The sequence below is a fragment of the Penicillium malachiteum genome (genome assembly GCF_028827825.1).
Source record: "Penicillium malachiteum strain IBT 17515 chromosome Unknown utg000002l:1.0-8849297.0:1.0-8852440.0, whole genome shotgun sequence".
Lineage (NCBI taxonomy): Eukaryota > Fungi > Ascomycota > Eurotiomycetes > Eurotiales > Aspergillaceae > Penicillium > Penicillium malachiteum.
This window is the reverse complement of record NW_026643095.1, coordinates 1,055,205-1,072,564: the sequence shown is the minus strand read 5'-3', so window position 1 is coordinate 1,072,564 and position 17,360 is coordinate 1,055,205. Positions and strand designations below refer to the sequence as shown.

The window sequence follows — 17,360 nt, the reverse complement described above, 5'->3', positions numbered from 1 at the left end:
TTCCTCCCTGGACCAAGTCTGTCGAGTACCGCGCTCTCCATGAGGCTCGTCCGTGACTGCCGATGCCCGACCCCGCTTCCATGAAGGCAGGGCCCATTACCGGACTGCTTCTTTTCGCGTCAGAATGTCGGATTCTGTAGGTACGTGATAAGAGATTCAGTCATATTATGAAATGCGATGGAGCCCGGATATTGATCTTTGCTTTTATTTATCGCTAGACCGCGTCTTCGTCCATGCCCTGAATACTGTTAAGAGGATTCCCCGGACGGGAACCGCCCGCCCTCCGGCGGCGGAACGATTGAAGCTATATGGATTATACAAGCAGAGCATGGGTGAGTGACACTTTCGACACAGTGGGAATGATGGTTCAAGGTGACTGATGATCTTTGATTCCGTACAGAGGGAGATGTGGAGGGAGTTATGGATCGACCGATTGGGAATACACCGGAGGTACATGCGGAGTGCGAGAAATGGTATGTCCTTGCAGCAAAGCAAGACACAATATATCATACCATTTGATCAAACATTCCGGTCAGAGCTGACTCGACATGATAGGGATGCATGGTACGCTCAACGCGGCAATACGCGCACGGAAGCAAAGCGCCGCTATATCTCAACCTTAATCAATACCATGCATAATTACGCATCACAGACCCCCGAGGCACGTGAACTTGTCGCTGAACTCGAGTTTGTCTGGGACCAGATTAAATATAATGCCTCTTCATCTGCCTCTTCAGGTCCATTGAATGCCGTTGGCGTTCCACCTTTATCCCAGCATCGGGGCAGCTCATACGGGAGTATAGGAGGGAGACTAGCGGGTTCGATGGAGGACTACGAGCGCCGGGATATACGTGCTGATGAGCATAATTCCCGACTCCGAGTTCTTAGTCCCGTTAGTCAACCTGAAGAAGACGAATACTATCACCGACATAGACGACGAACAACGGACGATACCGTCGAACAAGAAGATGTAGATGAGGACGACGAGGATGAAGAATACGAGGAAGCGCGTGATAGTCTATACGAAGACCAGGAACCCGATCCTGATCCTGAACACGCAAGTACAGTACCAGATACAGGGACAGAACCCACTACCTCACACGGCGAGGACCGATCCTCTCGAAATCACAACTACAAGCCCAGTTCCGGAGCAAGTAGTCACCTCTCTCGCTCTCGTTCCCGAGATCCACATAACCTACAAAATAGCCCCTGGCGCCGCAGAGTCGAGCAGGCCTTGACCAAAATGACCGCCGAGATCGCCGCCCTGCGTGAACAAATGGAGACGCGCAAGCTAGCGAGCCGCCGTCGCAATGGCGTCTTAGCGTGGTTAAAGTGGATTCTCTGGACGGCTTTCCGTCAGGTTCTTTGGGATCTGACGTTACTAGGTGCTTTGTTGATTTTTATGCGGTTGCGCGGCGATCGCCGTGTTGAGGATCGGTTGCGTTCGGGTTGGTCCGATGTTAAGAAGAGGTTGGGGAGGTTTAAATTATTACGACGGGCTGGTGATATGCCTGTCTTGCCTTGAGGTACGGGGTACCTTATTCTAATTCTTTTTCTTGGGACTTTGTGATACACTTTACTTTGCATACTTGCATTTTTCTTGTCTATATTGATGTGGTGTTTTGTTTTATTTGGGTTTTGGGTTTCTTTTGTCAAGTATATATGGGTTCTCAATTCAGGTTGGAGTCTTTCCTTTTTATTTCTTTTCTTTTTCCTCTGTTTCTGTGTCTGTGGTTTCAATTGGATAGAGTCGAGAGGTTTCAACAAGTATCATCAGGTCTAGATCTAGAAATCCGGAGGTTGAATCCCTGATGCCATTAATATCAGGTATTTGGGGCATAGAGCACTCATTAGATGAGATAGAAGACGGGACTCATGAATACAGATAATTCTGAACCAGGTGGACAACTTGAGATCAATCCCTGATATCATACTAGTACCGAGAGAACATTTCCCATTCTAATTGTATATCCAATACAAAAGTAATATTAAAGAAACCAAGCAGAAATCATATAACCATTCCTGATGCCAATAGATATTTACACAAAATACACCAGACTAGAAACTGAAATAGACGAGACACAAGGGCCACTTGCGCATCCGCATTAAACAAACGGAGGAAAAAAATGCCGGGACCCTGACGGCAATGGAAAGCGGGGGGGGTTGTAATGAGAGAGAATCAAGAATCAAGGGAAGCAACGGGATCAAGGACATAAGGTCCCGCGTTCTAAAACTTCTTTGAAATCAAGTTCGTTTAGAACTGTCGGCCGGGGTACTGGGCGTACTTCTGTTTCGGGCGCAGGTGCACGGGCACCTCGTTTTCCGGGGCACCGGGGATGGTCTTCTTCAGGCCCTGTTTGATATGGTTAGCTTGAGCAATTGAGATTGAGCAGAAAGCGCGATTATGGTTCGATTGTATCCGGTGTAGATAAACCGAGGTGATTCCGCATTTCCGCAGGTGAATATGAATGTTTCTGGGTTAGGTTGATCGTACCAATTTCTCAAAGACACAGCTGTTAAGAGACTGCTCGGGCTTGCGGCACTCGAAAAGGTAGTGGTTGTTGTTCTCAAGGCACTCCCAGTGAGCCTTGAACTCCTGCATGCAGTGGGTGTTGATATCCTTGATACTATGAACGGGTTAGCATGGGTGCTTCAATTCGGCCATTGATCGTGTAATCCTTCGAGTCAGATCAGATCAGAGTTGAGGTAAGGTCCACATACACGCTAGCAGCACAGCGGGTAACCTTGCGCCCCTCCTTCATACAATCGAACTCGCCGCGACCGTTCGCTTCATCCTTGCACTTCATGTAGTCATCGTTAAAGGCCTTGCACCGGTCGCCAATGAAGTAGGCCGCGCTGAAAAGAGGGGCAGAGGTAGCACCAATTTCTTCCACCTTAGGGATGTGGTCTGGCATGGGCGTGGTGTCCACCAGGACCTGTTGGTTGAAGCTAGAGGGATGAGAGGTTAGCTTGGGGTATAGTGAGGCGGGAGGGTTGGGACAGGCTGGGCTTTGGGGGATTTGTGAGTGGAATTGTCATACCGGGCATCTCTCTGGGCCATGATGACGGTAGCTGTGGTATTGAGGGGTTGGGGGAGGTGCAATTGACGGGGTCGAGTTGATCAGAGCTGCGGGCTGCGGTGGAATGAAAGGTCGGTTTCTTTGACTTGATGCTGATTGGTTAATGGATATATGGATTATCTCAGCATTTAACTGCTGGGCGGTGAGCTTCAATCTTGATTGTGTTAGGATTATGTAGTCAAAAGTTGGAGTTGCTTACATCAACTAGCATCATTGGTCTAGTGGTAGAATTCGTCGTTGCCATCGACGAGGCCCGTGTTCGATTCACGGATGATGCACACTTCTTTTTGGACTTTTTTTTTTAGATGTTTTTCAAGTTTTTTGTACGTGAAGGCTTTATTTTGCAATAGTAACCTAATAATGTAAGGCCCGCTATGTAAGTTAAAAGGGTTGTTCAAGTCAAATGTTATATACCAGTGCCCAGGTGCAGGTGTGAATATCTATTGAATATATCTAAGGTTGAGTTACACATATATTGCACTATATATACATAGTACGTACTTGGGATTAAATCCACCTACCAGTGAACATTGCTTTTCGAATTTGTTCTGGTGGTCACATCCATACTCAATATATGACGCGCTTATTGAGATTGGAACAATGGTAATCTGAAATGTATAATTAGTATCCAAGTTCCAACTTTGATACTTGTGTTAAGTCCGAACTTGAGCTCTCATCTGAACTATAAAATGGGCACGTTCCGGATATACAATGACTAATCATTCGTAGGAAACACAATGCTTTCAGATGCGCCAACCACCTCAAGGGCTATATTCCTCAAATAATCCATTTTATAAGAAAGTAAGACATAAAAATATTATATGACCGAGCTGAAGTTTATGTAGGTCATAATGCACATTCAATGTCTAATCAACCTCGATCTCGGACCCTCATTGAATTACTCACGTGATTCTAAACAACCCAGCTCCGATAACTTCTTTCTTCTGAGCTCCAGCACCCCCTCAGATCGTCAATCATCAACCACCATCACTCCCCCGGGAAGTGCCATTGATTTCTCCCATATTGCTGTGGGGCTTTCTGGGAATATCACGTGTCTCAATTCCGTTTTCACTCTGACCGATCCCTCACCGACCGCGCCTTGTTTCCTGCGATACCCTTCTGCGGTTTTTTTTTGTGACACCCATCATGTCTCTTTTCGGCGCGCCTGCGACTCAGACCCAGCCTGCTGGGGGGAGTATGTTTGGAAACACAGCGAATAAGCCTGCAGCATTTGGAGGATTCGGTGCTAGCACAAACACCGCTACCCCGGCTAGCGGTGGAGCAATGTTCGGCGCTCAGCCGGCACAAAATCAACAGCAGACCTCAACTGGCTCACTTTTTGGATCCACACCGGCGGCTCAGCCGCAGCAGGCGACGAGTGCTTTTGGTTCGACTACGGCTCAAAAGCCCGCAGGCAGTTTGTTTGGTGGTGGTCTCAGGGCAGACGCAACAGCCCCAGCAATCTGGCAGCCTGTTTAATACCGCGCCAAAACCCGCTGGTAGTATGTTTGGTGGTTTCGCCCAGCAACCTGTGACTGGTACCGGTGGAACATTATTCGGGGGAGGTCTTGGTGCTAGCACACAACCACAGCAGCAGCAACAACCTCAACAACAAGGCAGCCTCTTCGCAGGATCACTGCTGGGTGGTCAACAGCAACAACAACAGGGCCAACAGCCGCAACAATCGCAATTTGGTCAGACTACTATGGCTCAGCCTCAGGGTCAGCAGCAAGAGCCATCGCTCTCATCGAGTCTGTGGTCTCCAGGTCGTGCTATTACTGGAGGTAGGCTTTCATCTCAGGTGACCTTAGATATCAAACCAGAATGCTAACCCAGATAATCTTTAATTAGTCCACCGCACAGTCCCAATGCAGATCGCCATTGTTAAAGACAAATGGGATGCCCCCAACCGCGCATCTCCATTCCGAGCCTATCTCTACAACAATGTCGGAGAAGAAGCTGCGCCATTTTACCAGCCAGGCCCCGAGGACGATGAGACTAAATGGGAAGCAGCTTTGCGCAAACGCCCAGAACCTGGCTACGTCCCCGTTCTTGTCAAGGGATTCTGGGAGCTTGGCAAACGTGCACAGAGACAAAAGGACTTCCTCAGCATGATGCAAGCTCGTCTTCACGAAATCAACAACTGCTTGACCGACTTGCTCTCACGCCATGACCTAAAGATATCTCTCAAGATTGCCGACTGCCGAAGAAAGCACCTTGTTCTCAGCAAGCGCTGCCTGGCCCTTGCAGCTAAGACCCAAGTACTGCGCAACAGAGGCTATGCGATGGACGATGCCGAGGAAGAGCTCAAGAAGAAGCTTGCCCAGCTCGAGCGCTCTGTCTTCGATCCCTCCCTCAATGGTCGTGGTGAGGAGATTTGGGCCCGCATGCTAGCTATCCACGAACAGAGCAAGCGTTTACAGGCAGAGATGGAACGTGCTGGGGGAAATGTGGCCTCCAATGCTGAAGATGAGATTGATGAGCAGACAATGAAGACGGCAAAGAAGGTTAGCACCACTACCCCCCCTATATTCGGAGTTATCCAAGTACCCTTGTTTACTAACTAAATATAGATTCTCGATGACTACCACGCACAGATCCAGCACTTGCAAAAAGAATTGGCATCGGTCAAGAAGGAATTCGACGAGGCGCAGAAACTCAACGGAAACTAGATGGAATATCTATGGAATTTCTGCAATGTGAACCTTCAAATGTTATAGTTATCGTCATGATGTTCGTGGGCATGGGAGCACCGGCGTTATTTTGTGTGGACCAAAGTACTGTAATGCATAGTTCAAAAGATTTTATTTTCCCCCGCAGTCCATGTGTTTCATCCTAAATCTTTTATATTAATCCCCGGGGCCGTGTTGCTTATGCTTACGTTGAACTGTGTGCCATATGTAGATTTTTAAGTGGCATATCGCCATGATTTCCTCTTTTCCATTATCTATGTCCCTGGAACCTCATAATAAAAGAAAAGCAGACATGTAAAAATAATAATACATCAACGAAAGTTCCTCCGACATCAACAGATGATCCTAAATGGCAACTGAATCATGCGCTCATGACATCGAGGAGGAATGTGGGTAAAACGGTGATTCCTTAAAGGAACTTCTTGGCGAAGTCAACGGCGAAGGGAGCTATTGCAAATGAAAGATGTCAGGCACAGAGCAAAGAATGGCAGAATGGCTTGTAGCAAAAGTGAAGCGGAAGTGCAACGTCACTGAGGATTCAACTTACACAGGTAGAGAAGGATACCACCGACAACGGCCATGCGGACGGTCTGGCAAGCCTCAATCTCACCAGCCTGGAGTGAGAGTTAGTAAATAATCAATAATAACCAAAGAGCATAGTGATATAATTACCTTGAGGTCCTCCTTGGAGAGCTGTTCCTGGCCTGCCGAGGAAGAAGATCGTGTTAGTCCGGAAAAGGGAAATGCGCGTGATAGTTTCATTTTGAAGATGGCAAGGTGGTTGTAAGATGGAAGTTGACATACCCGGGGCAAACATTGTGATATATATTGAATAAAAATGGGATATAAATGGGTTGAGATGGAGAGTTGAAGTGAATGAACGATTGTCGGCGAACGAACTTCGGCGAGGAAAGAAATCACGGGAGCACAGACCACCTTCTCCTTCTCTGTTCCACTTCAACCTTTCGCCTCTCTCATCCTCTATTCTTTATTACTGACCGATCTTCTTTTCCTTAATTCCATTGAATCCTATCCATTTGATATTACAGAGTCATATCCCTCGACTGACCTGCGGATTGTCCCATACATCTCGAGGAGAGGCGCCCGGTCCGCTGAACAGATAACATACCGCGCCTTTTCACCGTGCTTGACGTACCGACCCAATACGATTCTTCACCTTAGCCACTCAATCCGGTAAAGCTCAACATTCAAGATCTCTACCATGTCTGCATCTCCAGAGCACCAGGCTGGTTCGCGCGCCGCGTCCGCCGACCACGAAGAGCCTGAAAAGGCCGCGGCACCGATTACCGCGGGTGATGACGAAGGCGACCAGGAGAATCAACCTGAAGCAAACGACGAAGATAATGATATCGATCAATCGGATGATGAGTCCCTACTCTCTGAGGTCGACGAGGCAGAGTTCGAGAACTTCGACCCCGAAAACGTTGACGTCGAGGACCGTCCACAGCTGGCGATTGATGAAGACAACCTGAAGCTCATTGGCCGACACAAGCGCAAGCGCACAGATGGAGAAGAAGGTCGCCCGCGCCGTAGGGAAGGCCGTCGCGAGAAGAAGAGCCGTCATGCGCGTGACGACGACGAGGAGGAAGGAGGCGAAGCAGGACCGGCTCGTCGCCAGAAGAAAAAGAAGGAGGCCGAGCCTGATACAGATGAGGAGACTCTGGATCCCGAGACCCGTCGTCGTCGCGCTCTGGATCGTGCGATGGATGAAGCTTTGAAGAAGCCCACTAAGAGGCGATCCCGCAAGCAGGATGGCATTGTATGTTATTCTGGTGCTACCTTTGTCGCATGTTTAACCATACTGACTATATTGACAGGATCTTGAAGCTATGGCTGATGCTGAAATTGAAGATATGCGCAAGCGCATGACCCATGCAGCTCAGATGGATGCTATTAATCGCCAGGAGGGCAAGCCAGCCATGCACAAGCTGAAGATCCTCCCGGAGGTCCTTATGCTCCTCAACCGCAATCAATACACTAACAGCTTGGTCGACCCTGAAATCAACCTTCTTGAGGCCATTCGATTCTTCCTTGAGCCTCTGGACGACGGCTCGATGCCCGCATACAATATCCAGCGTGACCTTCTCACTGCGTTGACCAGACTTCCTATCCAAAAGGATGCACTTATTGCCAGTGGAATTGGCAAGGTTGTCGTGTTTTACACCAAGAGCAAGCGAACTGAAAACGCTATCAAAATGATGGCCGAGAAGTTATTGGCTGAGTGGACCCGTCCCATTCTCCAGCGAAGTGATGATTACTCGAAGCGTGTGTTCCAGCAGGCTGATTATGATCCCACGTATGTATGCCCTTGTACTCAATAATTTGCATTTTATACTAATGACTCCGTAGTAAAATGGCCAAGCGCACCACTACTGCTGAGATTGTTGCTGCGGAAGCTCGCAATCGTGACAAGCTTCCTCCTCGTCTTGCCAACCGTGCCCGTGTTGACCGTACCCAAGTCAGCTACAGTGTTGTTCCTCGCCAAACTGCTATATCGGAAAGTCGGTTTGCTCGACCTCTTGGTGCTGATGGCGAGGAACGATTCCGCAGGATGCAGGCGCGACAGAGTGCGGCAGCCAAGGCGTCTCGCCGATAGATTACCATTAAAATATTTTTTTCTTCCTCTTCATCTCCGAGTTTTTTCCATGGAGGTAGCCACATTCATCATTTCCTCTGTTCGCTCTGATATTTTTTATGTTATTTTGCTTCACGGTGTTTGGTGTTCGGGAATGATCGGAACCTTTGATATCTGGAAATGGCATGTAACAAGATCGCATCAGGTACTACTTTGTTAGTCCTACAGAAACACAAATAAGCATCGTATGAAATGAAAATTTGAATTTTTAGGCCAATTAAAAGTATTGAATAAGCCGTGTTATCCGTTTAATCGCACTCGCCGCATTCGCCGAGTTTTCTACATATAAAAAGTACCATAAGAATGAGGACCTAAGTAGTCACCGAGCCGAGACCGAGTAAACGCCGTACGATTATGCCCGAAAGTGAGAGAGAAAAAGCAGATCCCGTTAGAGTCACGTCATGATAACCGGGCTCTCGGTCTTTGGTCTCCAACTTTTTATATAGCCCTTCATCTTCCACTCCTCATTCCCCTCACACATCTACACATCACACATACCTCTCATACATACAACATGAAGCTCCTCACTAAGGAAGAAGAAGCTGCCCACTACAGGTACGAATTGAAGCTTTCTAAGCTGGTCTTACTTCCCGCGCGCATCATGCCATACTGACAGATAATAACAGCTCTGTCGTTAAGGGTGGCTCCCTGGGCGGCGTTGTCGGTCTTGTTGCTGGTACAGCAGGTGTACTCCTCGCCTCAAGACGATTCCACACCATCCGAAACCTCACAACTCCCATGAAGGCCTTCCTCGTCACCTCATCTGGAACCTTCGTCGGAATTATCGCCGCCGACCATGCTTCCCGCACCTTTGAAACCCAGCACAACGCCGAGAAGCTCTGGTACGAGAACCGCGAAGAGCGTCTGCGCGCCGAGGAATCTCGCGGTCTCAGCATCTCTGATCGCGTTGTCGCATTCGCACGTCGCGAGAAATACAAGATTGTTGGCGCTACTTGGGTCGCCTCTATGCTTGGATCCTTCGTCCTTGTTAGCCGTAACCCTTACCTCTCTGGTCAACAGAAGCTCGTCCAGGCTCGTGTCTACGCTCAGGGATTGACATTGGGTGTTCTGTGCGCGTCTGCTGCATTTGAGATCTCGGATCAGCGTCGCGGTCGCGGACTTATGGAGGCGGCTAAGAAGGGCAAGGCTGCGCAGAAGGAAGTGGCGGAAGCTCCCCCTGTTCACCATACCCCCAATGATGAGAGTGATCTATGGAAGGAAATGGTTGCTGCTGAAGAGCAGCGGTTGAAGTCTAAGCACCAGACTCTGAGCTTGAAGTCTGAGCACGACGCTGTGGAGAAGAAGAAGCATGCTCCTGACTCCAAGTTTGAGGAGAAGAGTGAGGGTGCTGAGAAGACTAAGCAGGAGGATGAGGCTGAGAAGCCCAAGGAGGAGTCTGAAGCTGAACAGTCTCAGACTGAAACCGAGGAGAAGAAGGCTTAAGTCTTTTGATTTTCATACTGCCTCACGCTTTACACTCTTGCTACCTCTTTTGGTGGCTGATTCGAATTAAAACGATAGAATGGCGGGAAGACCAGTGGTCCCCAGCGGTTCCGTTTCCAAATGGCTGGACCGTTGGATTATTATATTGAGACCGTCAGGAGTACATATTTGCATTTGATTCCAGCGGCGTTTTATTTCTTTGTTTGTCCCTCCGGGGTTCATGCTTGAAAAGTCTACTTAATGTGGTCGTGTATGATACTTCGGCTTGTCCGTCTCTCTCTTCTCTAATGAATGACTCTTATTTATGATCTGATCATCGTATCTTTCAGCCTGGTTCCCAAGGACTCCGACTGCTAGCATAGATTAACCGACAGCACTTGAGGGATCTTTGATATACAATGTACTGCCAATTAGTAATGACTACGGTCAACCAGTTGACTGGTCTGTATATGTCTTCCATATGTAGAGTATGGAGACTCAGCTCCAGTTGATATCGCTTAAATCTGATTAATGTTGGATCATCGTTTCGAACATTGAAATTATACCCCTTAAAATCCCACTGGTAGGATTCTATTATAAGCATCATGATGAACCTATATCCTCGAGGATTTAATAGTAGTAGACATGCATGATATGATTTCAAATTTTATCAAGACACATTCAATGTTCAAGTGAACAACTTGAAGGAATTAAGCTAGGCAGTTGTCTATACTTCTACGTTCATACTTAAATGCTGGGCATCCGGCGCTGAAAGAGGGTCTTAACAATCCTGTTGTCATGAAATTCATACTTTAATAGGAAAGAAAAAATTGGATCTTCTGGAACTCGAAAACATTTTACACCAATCAAGTCGAATTAATTGATTCTGGTGGATCTTAGCCGATGGGGGCGAGAATTAGGCACTCGGGACCCAAAATAGGAGAACCTTTCTGATATTCATCTTACATGGAAGAATTGGGGAAAATAAAACATGATATTGAAGAATAAGAATTATTTTCAAGTTCAATCAGAAATTCTATTTAGATAATAAAAGGTTGAACCGTGTGTGGCGTAGAGATGTACGTATCAACTCAGACAACTCTATGACGCTAACTCACCCACTAAACCGCTAGCCTTTCCCCCTGTTCATCCGTGGCGGATCAAGGCTGAAAACTGCGTCCTGTGGAGACCATGCTTGAAAACGCACAGGCCAGTCACATAGTGGAGGCAATGCCTAGACTTGGTCTCTAGTGGCTCAGATTTGGTTCTTAAAAGCCCATGCATGACGCGTTCAACACCCTGGACTTTCTTTTCTGTCCTCCGTCCAAATTATACAAAGCCCATACCGGCTTGGAATCATGATCCCAAGTCTTTCTTTCGCTCTCATATGCGGGCTTTCCACAATTGCTAGTGGATCTCCCTCCTTATATTCCGCGACATGGTCACCTACGGCATATGGACCCGATGGTCCTTGGCAGGCTATCGAAGCCGAACTGGGCAGTAATAGTCAATCCGTCGCTCTGTATCCTGGTGATAAATGGGCCAGTCTCATTATACTCGACTCCGTCTGCTCAACACCAAATGTCACCGGTGACTGCCTCGCCAATAACGCTGGAACGTTCAACCTCGGCACATCGGATACCTCATACATTCCCTCTGTGAACTCGAATGATACAAGTAACATGACATGGGTGGAGGGGTCAAGCGATGCATACTTGAATAAATTCGGTGGCAATTCATATGCTCTCGCTGCGCAGGTCGGAGACTCGATCAAGGTTGCTGGGTTGACTGTCCCGAATATTAGCATGACCGCGGTCTATGAGGCATACCAGACATATTCCAATGGGATCCGATACCCAATCGAGGTGGGGACGTTATCTCTAGGTGGCACGAAGCTGGACCATGTCGTCGATGGGGTCGACTATAATTTGTTCGAGGCCTATAACTGGGAGCAAGGATTTATTCCTTCGTATTCATGGGGAATGCACATTGGTTCAGTGACGCCACCTATCGCCGGCTCCCTCGTGTTCGGCGGATATGATGCGGATCGAATTATTGGAAATGTGAGTAGCCAAGCTGTTGATCCTACAGACAGCCTCGGTATCATGGAAACTACTCTGTATGACATTGGGCTCGGAGTCGCGGAGGGAGCGTCTCCATGGTCCACCTTCCAGAGCATGGACGGTCTATTCAGACAGGACGGCAGCTCAGGGAGTCGCCCAAGCACTGTCCAATTCGATCCGTTACGGCCCTACCTTTACCTTCCCGGGGATGCCTGCAGTGCTATCGCCGAGCAACTTCCAGTTTACTTCGACGAGGGGTTAAATCTTTACTTCTGGAATACCAGTAATTACCTATTCTCCAACATCACTGAATCCCCAACCTATCTCTCATTTACATTCGAGAACAACGGGGGTACTGACTCAGCGTCACCAAACATCACCATCAAGGTTCCCTTCAATCTCCTCAAACTCACCCTCGAACCCCCTCTCGTTGAACAAAACACAACATATTTCCCATGTTTCCCATCAGACGACTATTACCTCGGCAGAGCTTTTCTACAGGCCACATTCGTTGGCACAAACTGGCAAAATGGAACGGGCAGTGGATACTGGTTCTTCGCTCAAGCTCCAGGCCCTGTCATGAGTGGAAGTAGCTTGCAGGAAATCTACGTCAGTGACACTAATATCACGGGTAGCTCATCATCTGGATCCTGGGAAGAGACTTGGTCCGGCTGGTGGACCCCTCTCGACAAAACTTACGGCAACAATACTGGCGGTAACGGAGATGGTGGCAACGGAGGTAACCATGGCCATGGTGGTGGATTGTCAAACGGCGCAAAGATCGGGATTGGTATCGGCTGTGGTGCAGGAGGTGCTTTAACTGTCTGCATTGCCTGGCTCCTTGCTTCTTGGTACTTGAAAAACCGCAGGCAAGTCCCTACTGCTGAAGCTGGTGCTGGGGCTCCAGACCAGGATAGTGCACGGGAGCTGGCCTCTAACGATGCGACGGAATTGTCTGGACCACCTTTGTCAGAAGCAGCTGAGCCGCCTCTATACAGTTCATCGGAACAAGCCGGTGTCTCTAGTGTTTCGGAGCAGTATGCGGAGACAGGTGAGGTCCATGAGGTTGATGGAGATAAACCACCTCCTTGGTCTCCGCCTGCTGGTGAAATAACGATAATGAGAAATTTACACACGGAACTTCAGTCTGGTGAAGTGGCCGCGGAATTGCCATAGTGCGGTATCTGTCAATTTTTTTTTGTGTATCATAGCGTGGACACACTTTATTCTAATAGAGAAACAAAAATGGACGTCAAGTTATTCATTGAAGCTGGAACCAGAATATCTTACTTTAGTCTCCAGTATCTACATATGGATGCAGCAGTGAGTATGCCCTTGATCAGTGGCGTGCATGACAACGATATTTACATGTAATCTGAAGTTTTAGAAATTATCATATTCAAAATGTTGTACTTCAAAGGTTGGTATACTAATCTATCGCTCTAATTTCTCACTACCTAGTAGACTACCTAGAGAACAATACTCTCACATTCCTCGATAGATCTAAGACCAAAGCTCTTCATCCCTCCTTTCCAACTCATGTCAATTGCCTTCTTCGCAAACTCACGCAGATCCGTCTCATACTCTCCAATAACCTGACTATCCAACTTTTCAGCACCACCAGCTTTAACAATACGGCGGGCCAGGTCAGCAGCATCCCGCAGAGCAGTATTTGCTCCCATAGCCCCAGTCGGAGGCATCACATGGACTGCATCTCCAAGAAGTGTCACTCTGCCCGATGGCTCCCAAGCTGCGATATCCAATGGCGCAGACAAAAGTGAACGAACAGACGATTGACTCGCATCCTGGTGAACGATAATACATTGCAAAGCAGGTTTCCAAGACGCAGTCAGCTGGCGTGCAAGATTGGCTGCTTCTTCTGGTGTATAATGCCACGACTTCTCATCCGAGAAGGGAATGATCTCGCGATGAAAGACAAGTACCCAGTACATGTACGGATCAGGTAATTGTGGGTTTGACACTTCACCCGCATAGGGAAAATGAATCGACTCGAACATGAGAGTTGGCTGATCTTTGTCATCTGGATCTGTCACGAGACTCATCCCTGTTCGGTGGCTCTCAGGTGTTTCGGCGAGGTATTCCGGTGTAATCGGTGTTTTACCAAACACAATGCGCATGCCTGTATCAATAGCAGGAAAATTCGGAATAAGCTGTCTGCGAACTCGAGAGCGTACACCATCCGCACCAACAATTAGAATTCCATCTACACTAGTCCCATCTGCGAAATGGGCGATGATATTTTCAGGGAATTCTTCATAGCGTACGAAACTCTTTCCAAAGAAAACATGTTCCTCAAGACCTGTGAGCATAGCTTCACGGAAGGTACTGCGGCCCACTGTGTATGCCCTTTGGGATAAAGAGCTTGGAGGTGGTCCTGGAGGACCTCCTGAAGATGAAAAGGGCATCGATGTGCCATCTGGTTTAACTCTGATGCCGAACCCGGTGGTTGTAGCGCAGGTCTTCTCGAATAGAGCGAAGAGTTCAGGAGTGAGAGCTTGCTCTAGAGCACTGATACCATGCTCGGTAATTCTCAGACGATAGCCTTGAGATCGGAGATTGTGTCTTTCGTCTTGCTCGAATAGTTTGAATGGGATGTTGTTTTTGTGAAGTGCTTGGGCGAGACATACCCCGCCTAGACCGGCTCCGATGATTAAAACCGGATGAGACATTGAGGTAAAGGGAACTGAGACTGCCTTGTAGTCTGCGGGAAGGTTTATCGAGTTGGGAATGAAAATATGTGCATGTTAGATCGAGGTGATGCCACTGTTCTTATAGACAGTCAGTATCAAGTTCCAAGGTTCTCGGGACCGAAGCTATGTAAGCTCGGGACCGAGAGATGTGGCCCATACCTTAACCTTACTATCATCTTTTCCAAGGTTCCAAGGTTATCAGGGTCTCAGAACCTTTAATGTTAGAAATTATCATGTGAGTTTTAGACCTAGACCTCTTTTCCTACTTGGGTGGTAGTTGTTTTTTTAGGTTTCCTTACTGTCTGGTAGAACACCCAGTGACCATAGATTAACTAATAGGCTAAGTTTTTCTTTGATTTATTACATCTAAATATAAATATCTCTCTAGCTATCTCTCACTTTAGATATCTCTCACTTTACCTACATCTTACTTTAGATATATGTAGGGCTGGCAGTTTTCTATATCTAACTATATGTTATGTTCACGTTTCCGGGTACGCTAACCAACATGGCCAAAAGACTAACTATGATTGAATCCGATGGATTCAATCAGCCCGGAACGGTATAAGTATCGCACAATCATGGCACCGTTTGGTTGCCGTGACACTATATAGCAGCTACTAGTAGCATTCCCTTCTAGGTAATCATATAGATAACCCAGTAGGTACTTATATACCAAGAGGTGTAGCTCATCAGGCACCTGTAGATGCCACTGACTCGGACTAAGAAATGTACTTAAGTATGTGGACATACCTCAAGTGCTATCTGAGAGGATGTGGACATATCTGGCCAAGCACTCGTGTGCTGAGGACATACCTCTCCCGAGGTCCCAATTTCAAATGCTCGCTGCTTCACTGGCAGTGCCGCGCGAAGCGGGGCGTGAGGACTTGTCTTCTTATTCAATGGGCACCAAATAATTATCCACGGAAACTTGAACTGACCAGGTTATGCGAAAATTTCTGTATATGCCAGTGGACACTACCTAATAAGTAATATCTGTTCAAAATTTTGTACAGAGACTCAAAAATTAAGACTATTCAGGATAAAGAGTACCACTTGAAAAAGTTTAAAAGAAGCAGATTTAGTTCTATTTGCTTATTCAAACAAGCGGTAGTACGGATGTAAGGAGAGAAAAAGAAAAAAAGGGTTCATAAAAACATGTAATTGATCAGACACTTCAATAGCGAAGCTGAGAATATTTCCATGATGTGTGCCAGCCATCCTTGTGCTCTGCTACAGAATGAGGTATCGTGCAGCTGGATAAATTGCACTCTCTTGAATCCCGAGGCCAGTGGATGATATGAATATCGCCGTCAGGAGCTCCAACGACCTCCATTGACTCCGAAAACATGTAAAGAAGCCAACTGATATCGTAGTAGTCGGGATTATTCCCTGCAGCATTGAGAAGTTCATCTGTGATGCTGATATATGGATTGTGGTCGAGAACGGCGACTATCGTTGCGAGGAGTCCTTTTTCCATGATGACGCCCATAACATCTTGGGGGATAGCGAAGTTGTGCTCCACCAAGAACCAAACAAGTCTGGATAAGAAATCATATCTGATGCTCAATGCTTCATATGGTACATCAGTCCAAGATCTTGCTTCAAGGTCAGATATGCTTTCAAGGTCAGATGTGCTTTCAAGATAAGATATGCTTTGAAGGTCAGATGAATAATCACTATCAGATGATTCCTGATCGTCAGATGAATCTTGATCCCTAGATGAGCCTGGGCTACTAATCAACGGCTTGGAGCCCGGGCTCGGAACTCTCTCAAGCGTACGCTTAGAAATTTCCAGAGTGGTGTATTCCAGTAGCACATCAGATACCTCTTCACTAGAATCACAGAAAGTTTGCCATAGACGCTCCCAAAAAGACTGAAGATCCAAGGGACGCCTTTCATCTAGAAATAAACGGATGATATCTCCAGGATATGGATGTGAATGAGCTGTATACAAACGGATCTCTTCGGTAATGGGCATTGCGGATTCGAAGTGAGCAAGAAGCAAACGTGATATGGTCTCTATGTTGGTAGAGTTAAAATCGTCATAGCCAAAGGATACCAATTCTTTCACAAGGTCCTCAGAAACTGAAAAGTCCCAGTTTTTGAACATAAGAAGGGTATGAATGGTTTCAAAACTCTTCACAGTTTCAAATGCTCTTTGCGTAGCTTTGATCATCGGATCGTGGATCAAAATGACTTCCAAAGCCTTCTCGTGTTTTGCAAATGATTCGACGAGTTGCTCATTGACAGGAATGAGGCCTCGGCGAATAAGAAGTTGAAGAACGTCCTCGCCACGACTGTGATTATTTACTATCTATTGAATTATATCCTGGATAGGCGCCTCGTTCTGAGTTCGATCGAGAAGGGTTTCCAAGATGAGAGGGTTATCATAGGCGCTGATAAAACACTTCTAGGTATTCTAAAGCTAGATGATCTCTCTAAAAGCAGAGAAATTGCTCTCCGGCTCAGATGCGGGCTCTTAGCAGCGAGTTTCAAGACTTTCTCGGTCACAAGATAACCTGGCCCAAGGCGGCCAACTATATACTCGGTCAGAGACTCAACTTGACTCGGAAGACAGGTGTTCTTCTGTTTGTAAATGTCTCATGACTTATCAGTATTTGAAACAACATTTTCTCTGTGATAGAGACACGCGAGCCACCAATGGCCACCAGGAGTTGGAAAATTTCTGATTTCCCTTGCATGGCGGCATCCAACAAGAGCTCTTCTGAAAC

The 17,360-nt window shown here is 47.2% G+C and overlaps 9 protein-coding genes across 9 annotated transcripts; 5 read left to right on the top strand and 4 right to left on the bottom strand.

Moving 5' to 3' along the window:
* Positions 1-124: 124 nt before the first annotated feature.
* Positions 125-1,525, top strand: N7483_003451 (acyl-CoA-binding domain-containing protein; the record flags this gene model as incomplete). Its single annotated transcript, XM_057086888.1, has 4 exons — positions 125-140; positions 219-332; positions 401-473; positions 556-1,525. The coding sequence occupies 4 exons, from the start codon at positions 125-127 to the stop codon at positions 1,523-1,525; spliced, it is 1,173 nt and encodes a 390-aa protein (XP_056946717.1).
* A 729-nt stretch (positions 1,526-2,254) lies between these two features.
* Positions 2,255-3,061, bottom strand: N7483_003450 (coiled-coil-helix-coiled-coil-helix domain-containing protein; the record flags this gene model as incomplete). The annotated part of the gene is made up of 4 exons (XM_057086887.1): positions 2,255-2,353; positions 2,495-2,627; positions 2,722-2,949; positions 3,042-3,061. 4 exons carry the CDS (start codon positions 3,059-3,061, stop codon positions 2,255-2,257), a joined length of 480 nt encoding a protein of 159 aa, XP_056946716.1.
* Positions 3,062-4,226: 1,165 nt separating this feature from the next.
* On the top strand, positions 4,227-5,752 carry N7483_003449 (putative nucleoporin; the record flags this gene model as incomplete). The annotated part of the gene is made up of 4 exons (XM_057086886.1): positions 4,227-4,467; positions 4,520-4,864; positions 4,932-5,587; positions 5,654-5,752. The coding sequence occupies 4 exons, from the start codon at positions 4,227-4,229 to the stop codon at positions 5,750-5,752; spliced, it is 1,341 nt and encodes a 446-aa protein (XP_056946715.1).
* A 430-nt stretch (positions 5,753-6,182) lies between these two features.
* Positions 6,183-6,590, bottom strand: N7483_003448 (uncharacterized protein; the record flags this gene model as incomplete). Its single annotated transcript, XM_057086885.1, has 4 exons — positions 6,183-6,220; positions 6,321-6,387; positions 6,446-6,477; positions 6,578-6,590. 4 exons carry the CDS (start codon positions 6,588-6,590, stop codon positions 6,183-6,185), a joined length of 150 nt encoding a protein of 49 aa, XP_056946714.1.
* A 405-nt stretch (positions 6,591-6,995) lies between these two features.
* N7483_003447 (transcription factor SPN1) lies at positions 6,996-8,390 on the top strand (the record flags this gene model as incomplete). The annotated part of the gene is made up of 3 exons (XM_057086884.1): positions 6,996-7,553; positions 7,612-8,090; positions 8,144-8,390. The coding sequence occupies 3 exons, from the start codon at positions 6,996-6,998 to the stop codon at positions 8,388-8,390; spliced, it is 1,284 nt and encodes a 427-aa protein (XP_056946713.1).
* A 553-nt stretch (positions 8,391-8,943) lies between these two features.
* Positions 8,944-9,872, top strand: N7483_003446 (HIG1 domain-containing protein; the record flags this gene model as incomplete). Its single annotated transcript, XM_057086883.1, has 2 exons — positions 8,944-8,984; positions 9,056-9,872. 2 exons carry the CDS (start codon positions 8,944-8,946, stop codon positions 9,870-9,872), a joined length of 858 nt encoding a protein of 285 aa, XP_056946712.1.
* Positions 9,873-11,209: 1,337 nt separating this feature from the next.
* N7483_003445 (uncharacterized protein) lies at positions 11,210-13,090 on the top strand (the record flags this gene model as incomplete). The annotated part of the gene is made up of 1 exon (XM_057086882.1): positions 11,210-13,090. One exon carries the CDS (start codon positions 11,210-11,212, stop codon positions 13,088-13,090), a length of 1,881 nt encoding a protein of 626 aa, XP_056946711.1.
* Positions 13,091-13,383: 293 nt separating this feature from the next.
* N7483_003444 (FAD-dependent oxidoreductase) lies at positions 13,384-14,604 on the bottom strand (the record flags this gene model as incomplete). Its single annotated transcript, XM_057086881.1, has 1 exon — positions 13,384-14,604. One exon carries the CDS (start codon positions 14,602-14,604, stop codon positions 13,384-13,386), a length of 1,221 nt encoding a protein of 406 aa, XP_056946710.1.
* Positions 14,605-15,802: 1,198 nt separating this feature from the next.
* N7483_003443 (uncharacterized protein) lies at positions 15,803-16,804 on the bottom strand (the record flags this gene model as incomplete). Its single annotated transcript, XM_057086880.1, has 1 exon — positions 15,803-16,804. One exon carries the CDS (start codon positions 16,802-16,804, stop codon positions 15,803-15,805), a length of 1,002 nt encoding a protein of 333 aa, XP_056946709.1.
* Positions 16,805-17,360: the final 556 nt, after the last annotated feature.